Consider the following 13,009-nt stretch of genomic DNA (forward strand, 5'->3'; position numbering starts at 1 on the left):
ATCAATAAACTCTTTTTTGTTTTTTCCAGATTTATGTGGGGAATATGGAAAGTTTATTTATTTGGGTATCACTTACCGGGGACCATCCATATATTATTTTCCTTGAAAATTTTGTTTGCATTAATTGAATGGTTATGATCAATTGAAATGCTGGTATGTATTTATTAGGACACCATTTTAATATAGAAGGCTTGTATCAATTAGAATAAGGTACACTATAAGATATGACTTTGATAGATGAAAACTTTAGGTTTGTTTTGATACATTAATTACATGACCCCGGAATTGGTATAATAGAATATTCAACATGGTTTTAAAAAATGACCTAGAAATGAAATTGTTTTGACCACCGGTTTCTAGGTGGACGGTTTGATCATCCGAATTGAATGGACAGCTTGTTCTAACAAAAAAGTTAACAAAATAAAAAATAACAAAAATATCGTTGAATAGATCAACAAGTTGATGGTTCGATCCCCCAGGTCAATGGGTCATTAACTAATTCAATGGTTTTTGACAAAAGATCATATTTGGGATAAAATATGACCCAAGGATTGGTACAATAGAATACTCAACATGGTTTTAAAAAATGACCTAGAAATGAAATCGTTTTGACCACCGGTTTCTAGGTAAATGGTTCGATCATCCGAATTGAATGAACGGCTTGTTCTGACAAAAAAATTAACAAAATAAAAAAAATAATAAAAAATCATTGAACGGATCGACAAATTGATGGTTCTACCCCCAAATCAATAGGTCATTAACTAATTCAATGGTTTTTGAGAAAATATCAAATTTGAGATAAAACATAATTGATTCCTTATATGGTTCCCATGCTGTTCAACCAGACTGCCCGGGTCAATGGCAATTTGAAAACCATGATGTTCAATGTCACTAATCACTAATGTTTGGATACTATATTGATATAACATCACGATGCTTCATTTTTATGACTAAGGAAGGGCAATAATGTCATACAAATTAAGAAGAAACATTATAAAGTTGTATATATATTTCCCCTATTTCTTTGAATATTGGAGAAAATTTTGAGAGAGAGTCTGAAAAAAAAAAAGGGATCTAGGGACGCCGGGGCAAAGGGTAGATTTAGCTGGCGCCCGATCCTTGAGAGATATTCCGAAACTGCAGCGGTGGATCTACAGTCACTTTAATCAACGGCGAGAGCCAAAGTCATTTGATAGATCCAACGACTCGAGATGAATCTCTCGTAGGTCGAGGGAGGCACAAGCGTCCATATTCTCCTATTAATCCTCTCGTGAATAATTTCCTCGGCTCTCTCTCTCCAATCCTGGTTCTGCTCCCCCAGACCAGGCCCTCTCTCTCTCTATCTCGCCCTAATTTTTCGATCAAACACTACTTTCTCTGTTGAAGAAAACTGCGAAACTAAAACTTGAAGGACAAGAGAGAGGGAGGGGGAAGCCTTGAAGAAAAGAAACGATGCAATCAACGAACGGTGCTGATCCGCAGCCGCATCAGCAGCAGCCACAACCGCAGCACCAGCACCACCCGCAACAGTGGATGGCGATGCAGTACCCGGCGGCGACACTCGTTATGCAGCATCAGATGATGCCTCAGCACTACCCTCAACACTACATGCCTTACCATCATCACCAACAGCAGCCGCAGTCACAACAGCAGGGATCCAGCGACGAGAATAAGACGATTTGGGTTGGTGACCTTCATTATTGGATGGACGAGAGTTACCTTCATAACTGCTTCGCTCACACCGGCGAGGTTAGTTCTTCATTCTTTTCCTTTTTTTTTTTTTCCTTATAGTTTGCGAGAAGGAAAAAAAACTGTTCTTTTTTTTTTTTCCTTTACTGCTTAGCTGACCTTATCTTGTTTCAATTATATGAAAAAGATGTGACGTGTGTATACGTAGAGCCCTTTAAAGGGTTTTCCCCACTAATTTGCTTGGGATATAAATGTGATAGTAGCTAGAGACGTTATTTTTTATGGAGTTTGACAAGTCCATTACAATGAAAGGGTCTTCCTTTATTTGCATATGGCATTTTCTCTGAGATCTGCTCGTTCTTGTTGTTGGTGAGATCTGCTCGTTTTTGATCAAATCATATTAATGTCACATTTGGAATACAATTGGATTACAAGTTGAATGATATAGAGTTTTCTTAATGCAATGGAGCATTGTTTGGAAGGGAATCTCCTTTTCTTTTGTATCTTGGGAAGCTTGGAGACAGTGAGTGATGGGGTACTTTTGAAAAGAATTAAGTTGTGGTGGGAATAGAAATCCTGACTTTCTGAGTACTACTTAAGGAAAATACAATTGTTCTACTGTTGCTAGGATGTGGAAGTGGAACCAATTCTTTGAACTCTTTTATGTCCAATACTCCTGCGCTCCTTGCATTGGCTGAGGTTGTCTAAGAGTGGATTCTTCTTCTTCGTAGTGGGATCACCGTCAGACTGGTTTTCATGGGTGTCCGTTGGGCGACACTAGTCCTATAACCTATACTGATTGGTAGTGGGTATTTGCCACATGTCATTGGGCTTAAGGAGACTCGGGGAAGAGTTTTTATCTTCTTTGGGGGCTAAACTTATCTGTTTATACTTTATATGGACTATGAGAGCCTCATCGTTCAGGACACTCATAGCTAGTAATTGTTTGTGAGAAAAATTCATGGAACTTTTGAGGTTCAATGAGATTAGACAGTTGTGGTCTTCTTTTAGTATTTGTTTAGATACATTCCAAGATCTCATGAAATTGAATGAAAGGGAGCTGCTTTTCTAGAATAATCTATTATAATTAACTGATCCTTGGCATAAGCACAAGTAAGTTAACCAAATATTGTCTAACTAGTCCACTAGAATCTGCAAACCAAGATCAAGCTTTTAGAATGTCTTTTACTAAGTGATTTATGGAGGACTTTATGATTGAATCTAACAAAGGGATGAACATGGAAAACATTTCTAAGCTGTTTAAAACTCAATTAGACTATATTTGGTTTGATAGAAAATAAAGAAGAAATAGAAATTCGAGGGGGAGGTTCTTAGAACTTTCACCAAATTCCTTAAGAACTTTCCCTCAACTTTATGTTTCTCTCTTATTTTCTATTAAACCATATAGCTTTAGGTTAAAAATTAAAAACAGATCTGTGGCCTTGACAGTTAATGAAGCCTAAATAAGACAGTGAGCTTTTTTAATAAGCTCAATTGGGAACCAATCAAGCTGCTGAAATCAAATTTGAATCATGGATGGCTGAGACTCAAAATCCTGATTGTGAGTTGATTGAGCCAGCCAGGGTTAATGTGCTTGCAAGTTGTTTGGGCCAAATTTCCATCATTTCAATTAATAAATTTTCATATTACCATTCTGAAAAAAGATGAAGTAAAATTTTTTCTGGGGCATTTGCATTTCACTCTTAAACATATTGAATCTATCTGTGATAAGGGCTTTTATACATAGGAAACTTGATTTGTCTTTGATTTTGCACAAATGGTCATTACCTTGTTGGAATAAATAAATAATATGGTATTTCGCACAAAATTTTCAAAGATTATAGTGGTTACTTTGCAGAATTTGTCATTGGGGCAGCTAGGCAATGGTCTAACTAAAACCAACTAACCAAGTGAATGCCATTCTTCACAGTGCTTGGGCAACCTGCTCTGAGGTCCAAACATGCTTGGATTTGCAATGTCAGTCATGTTTTGCTCCTCAGGAAGGAGTACAAACACAAATATGTAGAGTGCAAAACCTTGTATTATGTATTATTTTGTTTCTATTTGTACTGCACATATTTTTATTTATACTCTTTCCAAACTAAGCCTTAAGAATTAATTGAGAAAGTTCAGAACAAATCACAGATAACCATGTGTTCATTTTTATGCATGCCCATTTATGGGCATCTATTCTTTTATTTCTTTCCATTTTATGTTTTTTTTTGGCTTTGTAAGTGAACAAGAAATGGCTGCTCAATTTTAAATGCTTTATTTGTATGTTGTCCTTTTTCATCCTTTTATTAGGCATTTCTAGCTATTATGTCCTCATATTGTATTGCCTTGGATGTTCATCTTCGCACCTCCTTTGATATACACAGGTTGTCTCTATAAAGGTTATTCGCAATAAGCAGACTGGCCAGTCTGAGGGTTATGGATTTGTTGAATTCTTTTCACATGTCGCAGCCGAAAAAGTTCTCCATAACTACAATGGCACTGCAATGCCTAACACAGAACATCCGTTTCGCCTGAATTGGGCATCGTTTAGCATGGGTGAGAGGCGCTCGGATGCTGGGTCTGATCATTCTATATTTGTAGGAGATTTGGCTGCAGATGTTACTGATACTTTACTGCATGAAACATTTGCCAGTAGATATCCATCTGTAAAAGGTGCAAAAGTTGTCATTGATGCAAATACTGGGCGCTCAAAAGGCTATGGTTTTGTTAGGTTTGGTGATGAGAATGAGAAATCACGGGCCATGACAGAAATGAATGGTGTTTATTGTTCTAGTAGGCCTATGCGTATAGGTGTTGCAACCCCCAGGAAGTCATCTGCATATCAACAACAGTATTCCTCTCAAGGTATGGAATAATAATTATCCTATCTCTTCAAAACATCTAGAACTTTGCTGACATTGTTTTGCCAGTTAATTCTTCTATAAGTTGGTGGTGGCATCAGGATTATTTTGTTCCTTTCATCAACACATCTTTGATTGACTGGTGAGAGGCTTTTCACACTATTCTGGCTAAAAGATTAAAATAAAGATGTAAAATTAAATGGCTTTCAGAAAACTTGCCTGCACATATTGTCGGATGGGGATACCAGAATAAAACACCTTATTGTGCTGGTATCTGAAAAAGTCTTTATTGAGGATAGCGTGTTTTTTCTTTTCTATATTGTTTGCAAGCCAATGGTTGTTTAGCATTAAACATATATCAATCTATTGAGCATGGGTTGATGCTTAAACCAAGAAGCCTCCTCGATGTCTGTAAAAGCACTTTAAAGGCCGAACAAAGGTAGACTTGTTGGTTAATGAGATTTTTCTGTGGTTACATCATTATCATCAACTGTGTTCAATTGCTTTGCTCCATTTAGTCATTGTCTTGATAATGCTTGATATGGAGCATCAAATGTGGTTTTGTTTATGAGGTCATCATTTGATTATTGGCAGAGAGTGTGTTTTATTCACACAAACTCAATTGTAGGAGCCCCTTGCATTATATTTTTTTCTCCATTCTGTTACTAAAACCATGACTAGGTCTAATCCAAAACCTGATTGGGTAATTTGTTTTTGTCATCACCTGAATTATGAATCCCTAATTACGCCTCCAATTCCTAAGGGACCTGCATTGCCCACACTACTACCATTAAAATTCAGTTTCATCCAGCCACCAAATGGGGGTGACTAATCCACACTGAATTGTTGTCTTCTAGAGGATGAACCAGCTATTGCTCCCCAAGATCTGATGAATTTTTCCACCTTAAAGTCTGAGAAGAGTTTCAAGGTCTTAACCCAACATACCAATTTTATGGTGATGATCTTTTTCAAAGTCTCCTTACCCATTTCCTTGCCCCAAAAAATTCTTGAGTTTTTTTTTTTCCTTCCCATACTGTCCAAACTACCGCTGCCCTAGTACATTTCCATAAGATCCTGCCCCTTCTTTTAGTGCGACTAAAAATAGAAGGGCAAACCAACATTTCGAAGCTGGCAGGATCACAGGAGGGTTCCATCTGCAACCAAAAAGTGAAAGAAACCATTCTCAAATAAAGCCAACAAAGAGTCAGAAGATTAAGAGATGAAAAGCAGTCTCACTATTCAACTTACATAAGAAGCACCAGTTGGGGGACAAGTGCCCCTTTGGTCTTTTCCTTAGAAGCAAATTACAAGTATTAATGCAACCATGAAACACTTTCAAACAATGTTATATGGTGCATGTGAATATCCTGCCCCACACTTAAGGTATTCTACAAAAGCAGCACTTGGTGATTAGTGCGTCCACTTTGCTCATCCAAGTCAATATTATTATTATTTTTTGATAGATAAGTCAATATTAATAATTAATGATTGGTTTTCTTGATAAATGTATCGTACAAATTTGTCTTAAAAGTAAATGGTACATAAGTGTAATTTATACAACATTCTCTAATCTTTTGTCTTTGGATATCTTGAAATTCTGCCAATGTTCAGTACATACATAAATGAGACAAAATGCACCTGCATACAGTAAAAGTATGGGAGTTGTTCAGTATAAACATATAAAACACAGATAATCTGTATTTTAAAAATATTATATATAAGAGATGAGTATATCTTAAAAATTCAAGAAATATGTACAAAAATGTATTATACATATATTTACATATAAAATATTCTATAATTTTGTTCTTGATATCAAATTGTACAGAAATATATTCTACACTGTATTTATAAATTTATGCATTATATATATTTACTAATTATGGTTCAATAATTTGCTTCACCTTTTATATTATAATTTTTGTATTAATTTTCAAAAAGTCACAGAGAAAATTACTTGGGACTGCTTCATTTGGAAGTCTCTTCCTACTCATTGTTCCAATGTTGGAAATGCAAAACAACTGCCATGTTTTTTATTTCTCAATTTCAATTCTAAGATAGTTTATTTTGTGTGGACAATAATATCAATATTAATATTCTTTTCTCTTTTAATTTCTGAACAAGAATTGTAGGTTGTTTCTTTAATGTTAAAACTGCCCTTCATTAAATCAGTATAAATCTGACAGTCGGTGTCAGCCTTCTGTGCATCTGACTACCAAGAATGGTAGTTTTTCCAAGCTAGGTGGCTGCAAAAAAGATGGTAGTTTGTACAACAGAAGATTGTGAAGTTACAAGGCCTCCATTAAAATTTATCGACTTCTACCATTTTGGAACACTGAACTAGCAATGCTGGTGCTGGTATTTTTGTCTTTTTGTCATTGAGGTTGTTCTGTGCCATTTTGAAATGTTATGCAGTGAATAGGAACAAACTTCCGAATAAGTCATCTGACAGTAATTTTCCCAAATTAAGGGAAAAAAAGGCTTTACAATGGCCTTCGCACATGGGGCACACAGAGGGCTTAAGGCTTATCTAGTTAATAAAGAGAGACTTTAAGATGATATTGATTCTTTTCAACATTTCTTCTTCATACCCAGTCTCTAACCTTGTAAGGTATTTTCCAGGGGCCTTGGAACATTCCTCATCCACCTTGTAACTAATTGTGGGTCTCCCTCCATAGACATCCTATCATGGCCCTTGGATGCCGATAACTCGTTCTTGTGTGCCAAGGTAATAATTTGCCTTACCAATAAAAAGGGGTAACAATTGACTTGTGCAGAATCAATTGTATTGGCAGGTCATGAATATGCTATATTATTACCCTTTCTAAAAGCTCCTCCAGTGTTACATGGGGAACATCCATCAGAGTTTAGCTCAGTAGAGTTCACTCTAACTGGTTTAGTATCGCTTATGTCTTTATTTTGTGAGAAGACCTGACCATTATACCCATTTTGTATTAATCAAATCAATTGTGATCATTCTGGAAATCTGCAACGTAAAAGAGGATTTGGAAACATGTTCTTAGAGGGAAAGGACTTGGGCTTCTAAAAAAAGAACTTTACAAAGAAGGTTCATCTGCAAGCTGGACATGGAAAAGGAACAAGGTAGAGATAAAGATATTGGGGCTTTCTGAACTTTAGATGTGAAAAATTGGTTTTGAGGATTGTCAACCAAGTAATGCATCTGTAACTAAATTATTCATTTTCACTACTTTGTCCATAGCTCATCTTTTTGGGATTTGTTGTTTTTATTGTATCTTGAATCCTGATAACTTTAAAGTTCTTGTACTGGTATTCTCCACGCTTCAAATATCCATAAACCTTAAATCTTGAATAGGACAATAAGATGAAAATATTTATTAAAAAACTATAAGATGAAAGTGCAGAACATATCTTCAATACTTGCATTACTTGTATCATCATCATCTAAGCCTTGTCCTAACTATATGGGTTGGCTAAATGAATTCTGTTCTGCCATTTCATTATGTTCTTTGACATATAGATTGTTAATTTATGTTCCATTAAATCATTCTCAATACTTCAACCCATATCGGTTTCGATTTTGGTCTGCCTCTACCTCTTTTAGCCCCTTCAACTTGTAACAGATCACTTCTTACCAGTGCTTGTGCATTAATTGTAATGTAATGCGTGTTATATATTTATTGGAAAAGGACAGGTGTGGCTTTAGGGTGTTTTTTATTTTTGTCTTTTTCATTGGTATGTGTCTTAAGTTTTAAAGAATGATATAAATGGAAGGTGATGGTTCCAGCCAGCTTAATTGAAGTTCTGGGATCAAGTCCTGCTTTTATCAATCCTGATTGCTGACCACTGACCATTGAGCTTATACATCTGAAGAAACAAAAAGCAATGGAAGGTCTTGTTCCATATTATCTAATGGAGAATGTATCAAGTTTAGAATCTCTTGGGGCTGGCCCTGGTTGAGGTATTCAACTCAACTCAAAGAAGCATTGCCCCAACTATATGGGTTCAGCTAGTCAAATCTGGTTTTTACCATTCCACCCCTATATATTAAATTGAGTTTTTAATCATTTCTCACTATGATAATGATAGAAAAATATACCTCACTAGCTTATGTTCTTTTTGGTCTGCCCTAGCTTTTCTGAGAAGTAAGTTCTTTGGCTGTAGTTGTTATAGATTGAACATGTTTCCTCAAACTTGTGTACATTGGGGAAGTACAAGGAGAGATAATAGACAATGTTGAACAATGCTATTACAGTTTTCTCTTGCTACAGAACCTTGCCTCTCAAGATCAAAATATCCACACTGTTCAAACTAATGGAAGCATTGTCATGAAATGAAATTGTTTTCATATCCTCTTCAGTCTTTTTGTTTGGTAGGTTTCAATCTTGTTCTGTTTCTCTATGCTTGGTTGTGTGGTTTAGGTTCATGTTATGAAGTATTATGTACTTGATATAAAATCAGAACCATTTTGTGTTATAGTTATTCGTCCTTTGTTCTTGCTGATTGAAGCCTTAATTATGAGGTAGAAAGCTATGACATTCTCTCTCAAAACCACTGCTTCTAATCCATATTCATATACAGAAATCTTATCCCATTTTCTTTAATTAGCTTTGGTGTTGGTAGGTGGATATGCATCAAATGGAGCTTCTGCTCTGGGTGGACAGTCTGATGGTGATTCAACTAACACAACAGTAAGTGCAACTCTCTCATCTTGTTACCAAAAAGGCTGTTCTCCCCTTTTACCTCATTAACCCAAGTTACTTTGCAGATATTTGTTGGAGGCCTTGACCCCAGTGTCACTGATGAAGACCTCAGACAACCTTTTTCTCAGTATGGCGAGATTGTCTCAGTAAAAATTCCAGTCGGTAAAGGGTGTGGTTTTGTGCAGTTTGCTAACAGGTACACCTAGCAGTGATCCTGATTTTCACATGCAGTGAGATATCAAAGTCAATTAGCTGAATGATCAACACCTATTGGCAGGACTAATGCTGAGGAGGCATTGCAGAAGTTGAATGGGACTGTAATTGGAAAGCAGACAGTTCGTCTTTCTTGGGGTCGCAATCCAGCGAACAAGGTAAACTGGGTTGTTAACAATTCAAATTCTGAAGATCCATAAAGTCTCACTCTCTCTCTCTCTCTCTCGCACACACACACACACAGGCACGCACCTACGCCAAAGGGTAAGGCAATAAAGATGATAAGGGAATGCTACTTATTTCTCAGTTCAATGTTACCCACTCATGCTATTTGGAGAACTTATTGAATCTAGAGTTGTCATTTTCATTCAATTCAGATGGGAACTTTTATTCTGACAAAGATGTTTGTAATATATGTTGTGTTTGACAGTTGAGAGCCGATCCTGTTAACCAATGGAATGGAGCATACTATGGGGGGCAAGTATACGATGGATATGGATATGCTGTGCCACCACCTCAGGACCCAAGCATGTATGCAGCAGCAACCGCATATGGAGCTTATCCCATATATGGAAACCACCAACAGCAAGTTAGCTGAATTGCATCATCACTTTTAGCTGTAGCCATCAGAACACTATTGCTCTATTAGTCTATTTACTGTAGGATGTAGCTGCTCCAGTAGCTATGTAGTTTGCAGGATTTTTAATCAATCATCATGAAGCTTTCATGGTGGACAGAAGTTGAATTTTGACTACCCCGATTTGTTTTCTGGGATTCTATTGAACTTGTCTTGGAAATTTTTGAGATTTTCTGTATGAGCTCTGTTGACCATGGTAGGGAGCTGAAGTTGGTGGATGCCATCAAATTCTCTTGTTGCATCTTATTCCTACGGTCCCTGTTACTGGAGTCTGGAAATGCCTGCAACTGCAGGAAGTCGTGGTGGCGATATGATATTTCGTTTTGGGCTTCAGGCGAACTGCAATCTTCTTCTATCATAACAGAGAATTGCAATCTGTATCTAAAATCAAATCTTCCTCTTCTCGGAGAGGCGATTGTGCCTGGAGCTCGCGTCAGCTGTGATACCTTTTTGGGTTTAGGGTTTTGTATAAAAAATAATATATTAATTTGCGTAAATAAATAGGTGATCGGTACGAACTAAAAATCTCCCTTCACAGTATGCAGTATGGTTCTGAGTTTTTTTAATAGGATGTATCGGTATTTAAGAATTTCAGCTTAATTTTTACGCATACAACCTCTCGCCTCTCGCATTGTCGAAGACTCCACGTTTCCAACCCACAAGCCACAACCTCATTCAAATTCAGTACACAGTCCAACTTTTATGAGCCAAATCTACTTACTGATTTAGGTCTAGCGTGAGCCAAGACCTTGGGTTCAGTTCAGTTGTGTGCTGTTATGTTTCAACTGGTGGTTCTAATTTCGTAAGAATGATAGGACAATTGGATTTGTAAGAGCAAACACTGGTTTAGTTTTCACACACATTTTACTCGGTTTTGCTTGTTTGTGGTGCAAAGCCAAGCCTGCAAGGCTGTAACAAAGTAAGGTAAAACCTATGGCTTAGTTTGGAAGGAGTATAAATGCAAATACATAGAGTGCAAAATTTTATATGTATTTATACTGCACATATTTGCATCTGTATTCTTTTCAAACCAAACCTAAAGCAAAATGAATTTGTATGGAGCTTACGTGTCTTGGGTCCTGTTTGAGAATATGCATGTAAAATGAATTTGCATGGGATCACACATTAAGTGGTTTTTAAGTAATTATGGGTGTTTGGAAAAAAAATGAAGAACAAATACTCTTTTTTTAGAGAAATATTTCTTTGAAAATGTGATTTTAAATTGACTTTTTTTAAGTCTTCAAGGCGAATTAATCCCTGATAAATTTTTATAATGCCTAAAATACCTCCATGCCCAAAAAGCACTATTTATCATCTTCTTCCCTAACATCAACACAGTTTACTTTCATTCTTTTTCTCTCATTCTCTCTAACCCATCGTAATCATTCCCCTCCATTCCCTAACGATATAAAAGGAGATTCGATAATCTTTCGAGTTCCCTGTCTCCAAGACTCCGTGCAGAAATCCTCAATTCTATAGCCAATCCACAAATTGTTGACGAAATTCTCTAACCATAGAATCTAGCATTCTTGAATCGATTGGCGTCGAAATTATCGGCGTAATGACCCCAGTTTCGATCTGCATGCTCCTCGTTCTCTTGGTATACGCCCTGACTCCTTCCTCCCCCGACCCAACGCCATTCGCGCTGCTGCAACGCTGGTCTACCTCGAAAACCCCTCTGACTCGACTACCCAAAAACTAGAAGGTGCATTACTCAACGCTGCAGTGTTCGTCATACTCATCGCTGCGGTTACCTTTCTCCTTGTGGTTCTGTATTATTATAATTTCAGCAATTTCTTGAAGAACTACATGCGATTCTCGGCATTGTTTGTACTGGGTTCTATGGGTGAATCAATCCTTCTGCCGATAATTCAGCATTTCTCCACACCTATTGATTTGATAACCTGTTCTGTTCTGCTTTTCAATTTTACTATTGTTGGTGTTCTGTCAATTTTTTCTCGTGGATTTCCAATAGTCTTGGGGCAAGGGTATATGGTTTCTTTTGGGAATCATTGTTGCCGCATGGTTCATTAAGTTACCAGAATGGATGATGTGGGTGTTGCTTGCGGCATTGGCATGTATGACTTAGTTGCTATTTTGGCTCTTGGTGGACCACTGAAGCTGTTGGTTGAGTTGGCCTTGAGCCGAGATGAGTCATCTAAACAATACAGCCAACAAAACCACCCTTCACTCTACTCCCCCTCTTATATCTCCACTTCAACTAGTATCAACGGATTGCTTTTTCCAGTGACAAACCTGGAGAACCTTCGCGGGAAATCTATGAGGATGTACTGTTCAACTAAATGCGCAAGAAAATTGTTGTTGTAGAGATAAACAATGGCGAAGAAGAAGGGAGAGAGGAAAGGGAGAAAGCTTTTTGTTTCCTTTTAATTATTATTATTATTAAATAGATCCACATGGCAACCCACGTGGACTTTCAATTGAAATGTATGTTATAACATGTGAAAAGTATAGTATATACGTATGAGTGAAGTGAGAGTTAAATTTGTCATTTGTATAAATATAAGCATTTATGGAGAAAGTAGCTTATCGAACATTTCCATCCTAATAAGTACTTAAAAACATGATAAGTGATTTGAAAAAATAGGTTACCAAACAGCTTAAAGGGTTGTTAAAATAAATACTTCTAAGAATTACTTGTTTTAACAAGTACTTAATCATCAAACAAGGTCTTGGTCTTGGAAAGTTGATCCTAGTTCATCTCTCATTTTTCAAACTCAAGTAATCTATGCACTAGATAATACACTAGGGATAATTTACATTGCACGGGGCTCTTGATTATGGGCTGGGCCCATTCAAAGTTTAATAAATTCCAAATCCAAGGTAGTCAGGTTGATTGCCCCATCATGCCCATAAATTTGCTGATGTAGCAGTTGTTTTAGTTTTGAAAAACAAAACCAATCGTGTTGCCA

General features: G+C 36.8%; 1 protein-coding gene and 1 pseudogene across 2 annotated transcripts; both read left to right on the top strand.

Moving 5' to 3' along the window:
* The first annotated feature begins 1,285 nt into the window (after window positions 1-1,285).
* Window positions 1,286-10,304, top strand: LOC148850415 (polyadenylate-binding protein RBP47-like). 2 transcript variants are annotated; one of them, XM_088943879.1, is made up of 6 exons: window positions 1,286-1,749; window positions 4,068-4,548; window positions 9,132-9,214; window positions 9,292-9,422; window positions 9,504-9,597; window positions 9,870-10,304. In XM_088943879.1, the coding sequence occupies exons 1-6, from the start codon at window positions 1,453-1,455 to the stop codon at window positions 10,035-10,037; spliced, it is 1,254 nt and encodes a 417-aa protein (XP_088800005.1). In that variant the 5' UTR covers window positions 1,286-1,452; the 3' UTR covers window positions 10,038-10,304. The 2 variants fall into 2 exon arrangements, with proteins under 2 accessions (XP_088800005.1, XP_088800006.1); XM_088943880.1 differs by having other exon boundaries at window positions 9,147-9,214.
* LOC148850416 (presenilin-like protein At1g08700 pseudogene) lies at window positions 10,254-12,482 on the top strand (annotated as a pseudogene).
* The last annotated feature ends 527 nt before the right edge of the window (window positions 12,483-13,009 follow it).

This window comes from Nelumbo lutea, chromosome 5 (assembly GCF_056320005.1).
Source record: "Nelumbo lutea isolate HS-2025 chromosome 5, American lotus-T2T, whole genome shotgun sequence".
Classification (NCBI taxonomy): domain Eukaryota; kingdom Viridiplantae; phylum Streptophyta; class Magnoliopsida; order Proteales; family Nelumbonaceae; genus Nelumbo; species Nelumbo lutea.